Source organism: Pleurodeles waltl, chromosome 1_2 (assembly GCF_031143425.1).
Source record: "Pleurodeles waltl isolate 20211129_DDA chromosome 1_2, aPleWal1.hap1.20221129, whole genome shotgun sequence".
Classification (NCBI taxonomy): Eukaryota; Metazoa; Chordata; class Amphibia; order Caudata; family Salamandridae; genus Pleurodeles; species Pleurodeles waltl.
The window spans coordinates 190,563,487-190,576,597 of record NC_090437.1 but is presented as its reverse complement, the minus strand read 5'-3'; the positions used below and the strand labels follow the sequence as shown (position 1 = coordinate 190,576,597).

Below are 13,111 nucleotides of genomic sequence, written 5' to 3'. Positions count from 1 at the left end.
CTGGTATTAACTTCATTGCACGTGGAATGACGTGGGCTACTTGCGTGGAATTTGTGCTGGAAAATTCGTTAGAGACTAGTACATTCTGGGTTCCATTTACCAATCTAAAAAGACAATTTGAAGATGCTGCTTGGGTCTTTTGAAGAGGAAGTACTTTGCTTGATCTTTGATTTCTGCCTCCCAGCCCTTGAGGGAGGATGTTTGAGTTAGTGGTCATCCCTGGTTCTGTCTTGGCCACTTCCTGATACAAGGCAGTAAAGTGCTTTACCCAAAGTTGAGGGTTAATATTCAGTTCTAGGTTTTTCGGGGGGCCTTCGCATCCCCACCTGACTATCTCCCAAAACCTTTTGGAGTTCCCTGCCGTTATTGCTTGCAGTAAAGTTTTCCAAAGTTTATGTGGAAATATCTTCCTTTTGTATCTTAATAATTTTTTGTACTGTTGCCTACATCCATGAAAATGTTGCTCGTTGGAATCATTCAAGTGCCGGTTCTTCAGTGCTTGTGATAAGGTCTTTTTTAGCTTTAAACACTCTTCATCGAACCAGCCCTCCATCATTTTAGGACTGATTTGAGGATGCTTGATCTTTTCCTTTTTTGTTTGCAGTAGCAAATTATTAAAGTTATGCAGGAGGGGTATAGCGTCATTGTCTGATGGGTTTAAGAACGTGCTAAGTGATGACAACCAGGTTTGGCTGGGAACACTCATATAAGGTTCATCCTCATTTGACCTTAATATGTTTTTCCTGTTTGGTCTCATGGTTATTGTTAGGCTATTTCCGTTGAATGGAGACTCCGCCTTCCCTGGGCTCGTGTCCGGATGGACTATCTCCATTAGCAGTGGGTCGTGATCACCCTCGATTCTGTCCCTTATTTCCATATCGATGACGTAATGCCAGGCTTCGATGTTTATTGCCATATAGTCAATTATGCTTTGCCTTTTTCCAGTTCGAAAGGTAGATTTAAAGGTTTTATCTGACTTTGTTCTCCCATTTAATGTGCGAAGTCCTCCTTCTATTAATGCTTCAAAGATTAATTCTCCTTTCTTGGAGTCATTACAACGTTGGATAAGAGGCGTTGGGATATTCCAAGCATAATCTTCCTCTGCTACTTGTTCGTCCCAGAGGATAGAATGAGGTTTAGTGTTGAAGTCACCACATATCAATAAAAAGATTTTACAAGGTTGGAGAGAGCGATTGTTCATGTGACCTGGTACTGGGTTCCTCTGATCCATAGTTCTTTTGTTTAGGATATGTTCTTTAAGGAGCCGCACCCCTGGCGTAACTTGAGCCCGGCTGATAGGTGGGAAGTACACATTTACTATTTCAAGTGACCATTCCTCGTATTTGACTGCGAGGGTCTGGATTCCCTTACTTTGTACGGTGTGAGTTACTACGGAGTTCCTCAGTAATGAAGTCCTAATCCAAATACTCAGACCTCCCGAGGGTCTTCCTTTTTTTTGCTTAATTGCAGGTGAGTGGAAGGTGGCGAACCCATCTAGGTCAATAGCATGTGTAGACCAAGTTTCTTGGAAGCAGCTGATGTCTTGTTTTTTAATGAATTCAACCCAGTCTTTATCTTCCATTTTGTTTTTTAAATCTGCTATGTTCCAGCTTAGAATTTTTAATATGGGACTGGTTTTATTTTTTATGTTCGAGTTATCCATTTTTTGCTACGAGCTTTTAAATGATTGCTCTTTGCAATTCTGTAACTGTGGGGAATTACCCCTACTGTTTCTAGGGGAATTAGCTACCAGGCAGAACCTCATGTTACTCAAGTTTATTCGTTCAGGGAGTTGTTGTTTGGAGCTGATTGCTCCCTGAAGTATCGAGCCGAAATTGCCTTTTGCCTCTTGCCTACGCATCATGTTTCGGTCTGTAGCTTTTTCAAGAAGTATTGTTGGATATAGTTCTTTTTGTGGAGTAGCAATGGATATTCCCCAGGTCTTCATCGTGTTTGAACATTTTAAGATCTGTTCTGCTATCCAAGGTGAGGCCCAGACTGTTTGTTAATTCCCCGTTCTCTAATTCTTTTTTTGGTATGAATCTTACTGAAAGGAGATCTTTAGTTGTTACATTCTGTAAGGCTGGCAGGGAGTTAACAAGACATAAGATGTTAGACCTATTCAGGATGTCGTGACTTCCTCTTGAGGAGTACTCAGGCATAAACAAGATCGTGGTTTCGGGGTTTTTAGTTGTTTCAGACCGGATCACAGTGTGCCCGCCACCTTCCTGCGACAGTCTACCTTGGAGTTGGGTGTTCTCGTTTTGTCTGTCTTGGGTGGTAACTGCCCGACTAGTAGATATTCGATTTACCTGGCCTTTTTCCCTCCCCTGTTGCACTTCTTTGTTCCTTTGTTCTTCGTAGGGTTGCCTTTTTGGAGGCCAATTGTCCCTTTTTCCTTTGATTTCATTGGTTTCCAGGTCCAGTGCTGGGCGCGATGGTGCAGGCGAATCAGTGATCCACCCAGGCTGGTTGCTGAGATTATAATTCCCAGGGCTGCCCTGAGAACAATATTTTGCCTTTGTCCGGGGTGCGGGAACTGGGGCTGTTGTGTTGTCCACGCGCATGGTTGTTCTTATACTTTGTCCGTTTCGTATATACTCTGGGGTCTCTGCCCTTCTATTTTCGCCTTTGCTATTATCTTGTTCTGCCCCCTCACTAATGGGGTTCGGAGGCTGCTGGTATTTTCCGTACTGGTCTTCTACTATGTTTGAGAAGTGTACCTGAACTAAATGTTCAGTTTTTGTAGCTGGGAGGAGCTTGTCGATACAAATGCTGGGTTTGGATGTTCCTGGGCTCCATTTGGGTTGTTCGTTGGCTGGAGGATCATTTACCTCGTTTATCCCATGATTTGTTCCAGGGTCTTTTCCGGACCACCTTTCTTTGTCTAAGTCATGCCCAGATGCTAGGTGTCCCCTGGGGCCAGTGGGTATGCGGTTTATATGGGAATGGTGAGTGCAACTTTTGTCGCACAATAAACCGGGATTTTTATTTATAAAGTTAAACACTTTATCAGTAGGTTTCTCAAAGATCTCCGACTTAATGCTTTTATCTTTATACTGATGTTGGGCGCTCTCGTCACCTGTGTTCCTGATTTCTCCTGTTAGGCCTATCTGTTGTAACATATTTAAGGCCTTTCCTGCTGGTGCTTTTTTTTTTCCTCTAGCTTTCTTCCATGTGTTTTTCCATCTGCCTGTTAGTTGAGGCCTTTTACCCGGTGGCCTTTTTTCTACTGTATTTGGGACTTTGCTTCCAAATTCAGGACTTCCATTTGTTCTCTCCCTCTTAGGTGTCTGATTTTTTACATCTGGGTAGTTCTCTCGTCCTGGGCCGAAGTGACTTTCTATATTTTCTTTGTCTGCTGGCCCTTCAATTAAACTAGATTCTGTTTTTCCTAACTCGTGAATGCACCCCTGTGTGCTTTTAAGGTTATGTTTAAGGTTATGTTTGCAGTCTTCGATTATGTCCTTGATTACTTTTGGGACTTCCAATAGTTTTTCCAGCAGTGGTCCACAATCTTGTCCATCCAACTTGTCCATTTTATCGGCCACTGCTTGGTGCAACAGGTTTTCCCTAATTACGCCCTCTACTAGGGCCATCCTGTAATCTATAGACTGTATTGAGGATGTAAGTTGTTTGGTCAGTTCAAGTTGATCATCAAATTTTTGAGACTGGGCCATGATCGTTGTTGCGATTGAGCCCAGTGTTGCACATATAACTTTCATGATGCTAAGAATTGGTTGGTCTAGTGAGAGGTCGTCTCCAATGCCACTTTGTTCGTTGGTTATCTGACCTTCTGGATTTTTACCTTCCTTTCCTCTGTGGCCTATGATTATACTACCTTCCAGGAAGTTTAGATCTACTGATGTTATGCTGTTTAGTTGAGGGTCTGTGTTGCCGATAACGGAGTTGTCGAGTGAGGACAGCTCCAGACTGAAAGAACTACTGTTGAGTCTGCCCAGCATTGAATTAGTTTTAACAATTTGTCTTCCGCAGTGAAGCTGTGGCGCTGGGGTTTTATGGGTCTGTTTAGATGGTGAGCAGTCTGTTTCTGGACCCATTACATTTTGGAGTGCTGTGAATTCTGCTTGGGCACATTGTGGAGAGGATGTTAGTGAAAAATTTCCGGAGTTCAATAGTCCCGTTTGGGGGTCAGGATAAGGTGAATCGTTGCTTTTTCTTTGCTCTCCCGAAAAGTTGCTCTACTTTGGGGGGTTATTTAACTCCACTTCACCATCCCCAAGAGGATTACTCATTGGGCAGAATAATTGCGAAAAACCAGCCGGTTGCTGTTGCTGCTGAAGTGGGCGAGTATCCTGGAGCCTGGTCGCTGGTAGCTCCAGTTCACCCCCCCCCCCATGTTGTAGCCACCCACTTCCCCCGGTGGCTGTGATCGGAGGCCACTGGCTCTGGGACTTTGCGTTTGCGGCTGTTCTGAGTTCGAGATCACTTGGTTGTAATAGTTAGTGATAGTGTTTGTTTTTGGTCTAGTTTTCCTTACTCCCGTAGATCCACCCGGGCCCGGGTGTGTCGGTGTATACTTATGTCCCCTGCACAGAGGACTTAGAAGGCCCCCCACAGTTCCGCCTACAGTTTCTCCTGCATTCGGTAGGGCACCCCCTGTATCGTCAGAGTCAGTATGGGCTGGCAAGCAAGGCAGTGTCACCACTTCTAATGTCCCGCCTGACTCTTCTCCTGGCTCGGAATCGCTTTTGATGGCGGGAGACCCGAATTGGACACCCTCTGCTGTGTCTGCTGTGTCCTCACCTAGGTTTGCGAATCCCCCCTGGGATTGCTGGATGGTTCTGGGGTCCTGGTCCAGGTCCTGGTCCTGATCCTGATCCTGGTTCTGGCCTAACCCTAGACTTTGTAGACTTTTGAGCTCCTGCTCCTGCTCTGGTCTTTGGGAATCCGCAAGGTGAGTGAACGCCTTGTTGGCCTCCCTAGCCTTCTTTGTTTTTCCTCTTGTCCCAACCATCCTCCGGTTACCGTTCACTGCTCACTGCTCACTACTCACCGTTCGCCACCCACCACTCACCGCACCCCACCCCTTGGCTCCTTGGCTCCTTACTGGGTTACTTCCTTCCTTCCTTGCTTGGTCTTTAGAAGAGACCACCAATGGCAAGTCCCAGTCCAAATCCCAATCCAAGGCCAAAGACCAACTAGGGCTATGGCTAGAGCTGTTGCTGTGGCTGTGGCTGTGGCTGGGTGAGACGACGTGGCGCGGTTGAGTACCGGAGCCGAGGGCAGGAGAGGGAGAGGGAGAGGGGTTCAAAGGCCGGGAAGGTGGACAGGGACCCCCCCCCCTTCCCTCGAAGTCTGCTTACCCGGTCTCTCCTGGACAGTCCTGGTCTCACCCGGTCTGCTCTCCTACTCAGCGTCTTTTTCCGGGAGGGGGCTGTTGGAGGTCACAGGAGGTCCACAGGGGGACGGCCTTCCTTCTGGCTCCCTCTGACTAGTTTAATAATCTCCTTGGCTTCACCTAGTCCATGTGATGGCAGGGCAGGGCAGGGGAGCAACTCCAAGCTCCTCTGGTACCCCTCTAGTGCTCCTCTCGTGCTCTGGGACTCCGGTACTCCTCTGGTGCTCCTTCTGGCTTACTGCCTTCTGGCTTCTGCCTTCTGGCTTAATGGCTTACTTAGTGACCACGCCGTAGTCCGCACCGTGACGGCGCTGGTGAAAAACAGGCAGCAGCCCTGGTCGCACTCGCCTGCTCGCGGAAGCTGCTCCCCCTGCCAGCAGCTTCTGCACCCCGGACCGTGCTCACTCGGCTTCTCAGCTTCCCGGCTTCCCGCAGCTGTTTTCTCCTGTTGACACGGAGAGTGCCCCGAGACCGTGTGCGCTGGACGCGGCTGTTTTCTCCTGTTTCTCCTGTTGACACGGAGAGTGCCCCCAGATCGTGTGCGCTGGACGCCGGACGCCACCTCGCGCTCACGCTTGCACTCGCGGTGAGCCAACCGCGACGCGAGCCACCCGGCACCAGCGCCGTACGCCGCACGCCTGAGCTCCTCTCGTCTCTCGTCTCTCTCGTGTGCGCGATGCAGATCTTCAGTTCATGTGGCCATAAGCACTGAGTGAGTAATACTAAATGCAGGAGTAAATATAGAACACACTAGTGCCATTTCTTCTACCAACCGACCATAGTCATTCAATTTCATAATTACCCCGACTAGCTGTCACCCAAAAACGACCATAAATCATTGCAAAATGTGCCACATGGTAATGGAACCTGCTTTCACCACTCTGTCAAAATCAACATGGTACTCCATGGGAAGGACCTTTACATCCACCATCTTGGCATAGAGTAGTGTTGTGTGGATTAGAGTGCCATAGAGTTCAGTGTTGCAGTGTACAATGGATTGGCGTAGTGTAGAGAGCAGTGGCGCAGTATTCAGTGGAGGGGCATAGTGTAGAGTGAGTAGAGCGGAATATGCATGGTATGATAGTACACTGCCATTACAGACAACACCGCTTCAATTGAAATGACCATCATTACGTTTGCGCTGATAAAAGTATACAGCATACAAATGATGTATGGAATTGTTATCACCTTGTGTATTAATTTGTTTTGATCTTGTTTATGTATTTGTTTCCTTAACACCTCAGAATTACCAGAACATGTGCTGCATTTGTGCTTTTCTAATTCTGATATATTTTTAAATACCTGCACTGTTCATTCAGACATTTAAATTTAGTACTGTGCTAGAAAAAAGATAACTTCGTAAAGCCTTCCCCAGGCTCCCCAACCCCCCGTTGCCAGCATGATTTTCCCATAAATCCTTTCACTGAAGTCAGAGAAAGAAAAGTAAACACCAAGCTCCGAGGAGGAGGGAGCTTGACATTTGACCTCGGTCGTTGAATGCACAGCAAATGTGGCAGGAAAAGAGCAAGATTAAAAAGACTGTTTACAGAAATCCAGTAGTGGTAGAAGAATACAGTAAATGGTGTTTGTGCAAGAGAAGGGACAAACTCAAACTGGGCAGCCTAAAAGAAACAGATCCATTAAAAAGAAAGCAAGCGCATGAGAGTTACAAAAAACAAAGCCAATGGTTAGCAGTAGGTGGAATGCATTCTCAGGAAAGCCTTCCAAATGTCCCCAAGAAGTCGTTGGCAACCCATACAGCTGCGCTATCTGGTTGTCTTGGCCCTAAAAAATCTCAAACACTTACCTATTTCAAGTTGGCCCCTCTGTTAGTAGAAGTCTGCCTGCAACTCTGTTAGTATAAGTCTGCCTGCAATGCCGGTTCTTCACTGAAGATGGCACAGTTTTTAACTCCTAATTGTATGAACGAAAAGCTTATGTTGTGTTTGAGAACCTTTGCCTCTACCCTGTGTGCATTTACTGAAATTCTGTGCCATCTTTTTAGGCAGATATTTGGAGCATGGGAGTGCTGATGTATGCACTGATGTGTGGATTCCTACCTTTTGATGATGACAATGTCATGCTGCTCTACAAGAAAATAATGGTGAGTGTATATATGGGCTTGTATGTCGGAGAAATGTTTTGTGTGCAGTAATACTGCAAAGAAATCTGGAGTGGTTTGAAAAAGCGTTGTTTGTGTACCTATTCGGAGTTGGAGAGTACTCATTTGACGTGCATCTCTTAAGAATTTCATTTTCTTAAACAGGCAAAACAAGCAGAAGAATTTGATTAGTGGGCTACCTATGTTTATTTTAACTATTAGCTAACATAGATCTGTAAATTAGACCATATTTTTATAGTGTATCCCATTAGGCTGTTAATTTTTCACATTTCAGTGCATTGCCACGCAGGACTGACGTTTTACTTTCCCTACTACGTCCAGAGTCATCTTAAATTTATAATCCAGGATTTTTTTAAAAGTCTCTTGAAAACCGATCAGCTGTAGGTCTGTGCAATAAATTGTTTCTCAATGGAAGGCTAAGATTACTTGCAGATAATCTTCATCACAGTTCCTTGTACACTTGGAGTTACTTTGAGGGGGTAAGTACCTTTACAAGAGTCCATTACATCTCTTTTCAAACTTAATGGAAATGCGTGGCTCCTCTTTTTACTATAAAGACCTTACCTCTTACCCCAGTAATTTAAATTTGCGATTCAAAGACGTACCCTTATAGGCTGAAGACAAGCTGCATACCTAGTGGAACAGCAGATTCCACGAGAGTGAAGAGCAGTAGCGAGATCGGCAGTGAATAATTTTTATATTTTTCCTTCATCCTCCTCACTTACCTTAATCGGGACGTGATCAGGCAGCACCATTGGTGCCTCGCCTTGCGCCTGTGTCATTTTGAAATACAACAAATATGAACTCAATACCACACGATTATTTGTAAGAGTCCACCTACATACAAGAGTGCATGAGTTTTGATATCTTGTTTGTGAAGGTTTTTAAACGATGTTTTTAATATCAAGTGTAATTCGTGTATAGTTTTGTTATATCTTAATAAATGATATAGTTTTGTATATTCATGGTATCTGTGTTTTTGCCCAGTTTGCACATGGTCTACATCAATGAATTGAATCAATTATCAAATGTAATCAATTATGTAATCTAATCACCCAGGGAAGTTAAAATGTTTTTCTGTTCTTAACAAGTTAAATGACATGGAAGACATGTGAGAAAACCCGACTGGGCATGCTCATTGATCATGGCGCCAAGGTAGTAGTCATGAGTTCCAGATGTAGTTTAAATAAATCTAGCGGATGCCATCAATTCTTATTCCACAATCTAGTCCACATTAACCTTATCAACACATTTAAGAATTGTTCATACCAATTTAGCTCGTCATATGGAGACTGCAACTGAACTTTCAGTATGTCAGAGTTATGTTTCTTGTGAGAAGTCCCTATGTCTGGGAGCAGTAGAATTTCTCCAGACGGTCAGACAAGTACTCGTTAGTAAACATTAAAGGCACTGGCAGGAAATTGACAAGTCAACTTTGGGAACCAGGGTCGACAATTTTCACACCAGCCAAATTAAGTAGAAGGGCAGGCTTGTTGCTTTTCATCTTCATTGTTAAAAAGGAAAGGAAAGGGAAAAGCAGGCAACAACTGGTGACGATCGTGTCAGTTCCCAGGGAGAAGTTGTAAATTCTCCAATTCTGGTATCTGCAATTTCCAGACATTTCTTTTCAGAACACATAAGTGAGGGAACCATGTGATGCAACGTGAGCCTTTATAGCGGGAGCCACTTATTTTTGTGCAGCTCTGCCAAAAAGCAAGCTGCCTTTTCTGTTCGTGGATTGCACTGACAGGAAGGTGTGTTTTTTACCTAAATTGTAGGGATTTTGTGCACGTATGTGCCAACGTTATTAGGTGTTATTATGTATCTGGATGATAAAGATTGTGATGATGGGCTGAACTCAATCTCCTGCCCTCAAGCTAAATGGACAGTATGCTCGATTTCCTCCTTTCCACTTAGAAGATGTGACCTGTACAGACACAATTTCTATGTGAACTGCAATGGGTAAGTTAGCTTTTTCGTTGAATTTTCAATTTATTAACCTACATGCCAAATAAATTAAATAAAAGATGCCATGCCACTTAGTCTTTAGGGCTCTGGAATTTCATAATTATGGCAGAATTTAACATATGGAAAATAATTCATGCAGTAGGAAAGGTAAGACCTATAGCTGCTCAGCAGGCTTATCTTGTAGATGGGGTAGAATGAAAAAGGGAGGAAGCCAAAGAAGATTGTTTGTTTTCAATGTCTAGGTACATCTTCCATGAGAAACCATTGATGTGATAAATCTCACGAAGGTCCTCAACTCCTCGATCACCACGGCCCATTTTCTCCAGAAATGGAAACATGCTAACTTAAAGCTGTTGCTAAAGAAACCATCCGCGGACCCAGGAGAACTCGAACTACCGACCCATCTCCCTGCTCCCTTTCCCCACCAAGGTCATTGAGAAAGCTATTAACATCCTGCTAAACAGACACTAGGAGAACCACAACCTTGTGGACCCCCTCCCAAGCCGGCTTCAGAGCAAAGCACAGCACCGAGATGGCTCTAGTCGCAGCCAAGGACAACATCAGAATGCTGCTAGACCACAGAGAAACAGCAGCCTTCATCCTCCTGGACCTCTCAGCACCCTTCGACACCATATCCCACCACACACTGATCAACAGACTCCACCAGATCGGAATCCAAGGAGCAGCCCTCAAGTTGATTGCTTCCTACCTCACAGGAAGGATGCAGAAGATCATCATCATCATCCCTCCCTACTCCTCGCTCCCTAAGGACATCACCTGTGGTGTACATCAAGGGTCACCCTCTCAGCCCAATTCTTTTCAACGTATACATGACTCCCCTGGCCAACCTCATCAGGAGCCACGGACTCCACATCTACGCTGACAACACTCAACACAGACAAGACAGAAATACTCCTTCAGGAAAGGCAAGGACATCCTATGTAATAATGAATGGTGGCCACCTGAGCTGGGCCCTACCTCCAAACCTACTGAGTACACCCCCAACCTTTGCATCATCAACAACAAGCTATCCATGAAGAAACAGGTCAGCGCTGTCTCCTTTGTTTGCTTCCTCACTTCCTGTATGCTCAGGAAGGTCTTCATATGGCTCCAACCCAACACCAGGCTCCCTGTCACGCAAGCTCTAGTCACCAGCTGACTCGATTAGGACAACACCCTCTACGACAATCATTGTCCAACTCATGAGGAAACCCTACACTATCCAGAACACAGCAGCCAGACTCATCCTCGACCTCCCCAGACACACACACATCACCTCTAACCTCAGGAAACTCCATTTGCTACCAGTCTCTGAGATGCCAGTTCAAGTTGCTCATCCACGCTCATAGGGTACTACACAACAAAGGACTGGCTTACCTCAACAATCAAGTGATTTTCCACCAGCCTACCAGAGAACTCCATTCCAGATCCCTCTCCGTGGCAGCTACCCAGCACATGTGCCAGGCAAACAGCAGGGGCCGCTCCTTCTTCTCCTTGGTGGTTAAGATCTGAAACACCCTCTCCCTGCACCTTGGAGCCTCAGCATCCCTCCAGCAGTTCAGCAAGGACCTCAAACCTGGATGTTCAACCAGCAGGAACAGACAGCTTGAGCCCACAGCACAACACTACAGCACCTCAAGACCTTCATGGGTGAAGCAGCCACACTATATAAATCTTGGTTTATTGATCACTCTACAACTTGCAGTCCAGAATCTGAGGTTATTACATATACCCACACAATGTAATGATATCAGTCTCTGACAAAAGGGATCTGGTTTGTGGGACCAATTGAAGACTGTGGAAGGCACCTTTTCTGAAACGTCTTGATAAATGCAGCATTCTCAGCATTGATCTCATTCATAGATTCACATGTGACAAAATTCCTTCACCAGTCACAGTCCTGCATAAAAATGTTAATCCGGCCTCTGGGGGAATACTCTTCAAATTACTTAAACAACAAGTCCTAATAATGACATGGATTGTTTAGTGCATTAAGGCCTCAATTAAAAAGGTTAATTCTGTTGTGCTGTATTAGGATATGTGCAGTATCTCCTGTTACCACACATGTATTGGTGCAGATTTTATTAAACCCAAAGACTATTGGGTGTGATAAGATCTGCATCCTGTGGATACATTTCAGCAGCTCAAACTTGCTGACATTTACCTAGGGAGAGAATGTATGGTAAATACCAGAACATGTGGACTTTGATGCAGTGTGTTTATGATGGAACAACTTGGACTAGGTGATAATTGTTGCACCCAGTAAATTGTGAGCACAGCGTGTCGCGCTTTATTGGGTGTGGACATTATTTCACTTAACACTGAGATACTATTAATAGAAGCCATTTTGTTAATTTAATCTTGCAGTGTTATGCAAAACCATTCTAATACCAGGCCATGATGCTTAACTATGCAGATCTAAGAAATAAAACCTGTTTTGGGTACCTTGAATTGCAGTTAAGTGACATTTTATTTCAACATGCTGATCTTGAAACTGCACGCTTCCCCTAGCTAGATAGCCCCTCTGTTTGCAAACGTTGATATCTAAAACTATTCAGGATGGCAAGGCTTGAATTTGAAAGACACCTGGCATCAAATGTTTGGTCGACTAGGAAGGCATGGAATACTTGTCTGGATTGAATGTAGTCTGCTGCGATGGAAGGAGAAGTAGAGGACCAGCATCAACTCTGGCTGAAAATCCCATCTGCCCACTATGAATGGCACATAATCGCACTAGATTTACCAACCACTCCATCGTCCCTCTTTGATTTTCATACACGATTATTAATGCTCTTGCAGTTAAAAGTTAGTGAACTTAATCGCAAGCACCTATTTTCAAGTGGACTGAAAGTGACCTATCGGATCTTAACAAAACTCAAAAAAATGTTTTAGGCTAGCAAAATTTTGAATTGCTTCATACATACACCACCCAATCAATATGTTTCTGTTCAAGCGCCTGAATGCGCACCAGCATTGCACATTAAAATATTAATCAGTTTCTAGACCACTGGCGACAGTCATTGCTTTTGATATCGTTTTGTATTTGTTTTTTTAGAATACAAAATAGGTAAACATTGAATTATTAGGTTCCTAAGCTGTTTTATAACCTGTATGCCCAATTCTATCAATGCTAAATGAGTAGTGGCGATGGCTCCCTTGTTAACGTGTAATTTCGAGAAGCCGATTTCACGCCATAGAGTTCAGCGATAGTGAAGCATTTTTTGTATTATCTCTCGTATAAAGTGCATTACCTGAAACTTAGGCAATCATTAGCACATAACAGAGCTGCCACTTTCTCACCACTCGTGGTTTTTATGATTTTTTTTTTTTTCAGAGAGGAAAATATGAAATACCGAAATGGCTATCACCTGGCAGCGTGTTATTGCTCAGTCAAATGTTGCAGGTGCGTATTACCAGGAAACCTATCATTCTTGCCAGCTTGTTTTTTTTTTTTTATAAAGTAATTTTTATTGTTATGAGGAAAGAAAAAAGTTAAGCAAATAGGCATATACAACTGCATAAAAACAACTGATACAATTAAAACAATTACTGCTCGAGTACCCTCAACCCACACCCACCCAGGACTCAGTGCGTCGTGTCTGCGCCTCAAAGCAGTTGATAATACCATGATCCCAGACTCATATTGAGATGTGTAAGTA

The 13,111-nt window shown here is 44.3% G+C and overlaps 1 protein-coding gene across 3 annotated transcripts in view; it reads left to right on the top strand.

Moving 5' to 3' along the window:
* MELK (maternal embryonic leucine zipper kinase) overlaps nucleotides 1-13,111 on the top strand; it is a 281,217-nt gene that overhangs the window by 111,631 nt on the left and 156,475 nt on the right. For all 3 annotated transcript variants that reach the window (XM_069237613.1, XM_069237628.1, XM_069237621.1), the window contains 2 exons: nucleotides 7,368-7,466; nucleotides 12,787-12,855. In XM_069237613.1, coding sequence (XP_069093714.1) covers nucleotides 7,368-7,466; nucleotides 12,787-12,855 — 168 coding nt within the window. The remainder of the gene's footprint in view (nucleotides 1-7,367; nucleotides 7,467-12,786; nucleotides 12,856-13,111) is intronic.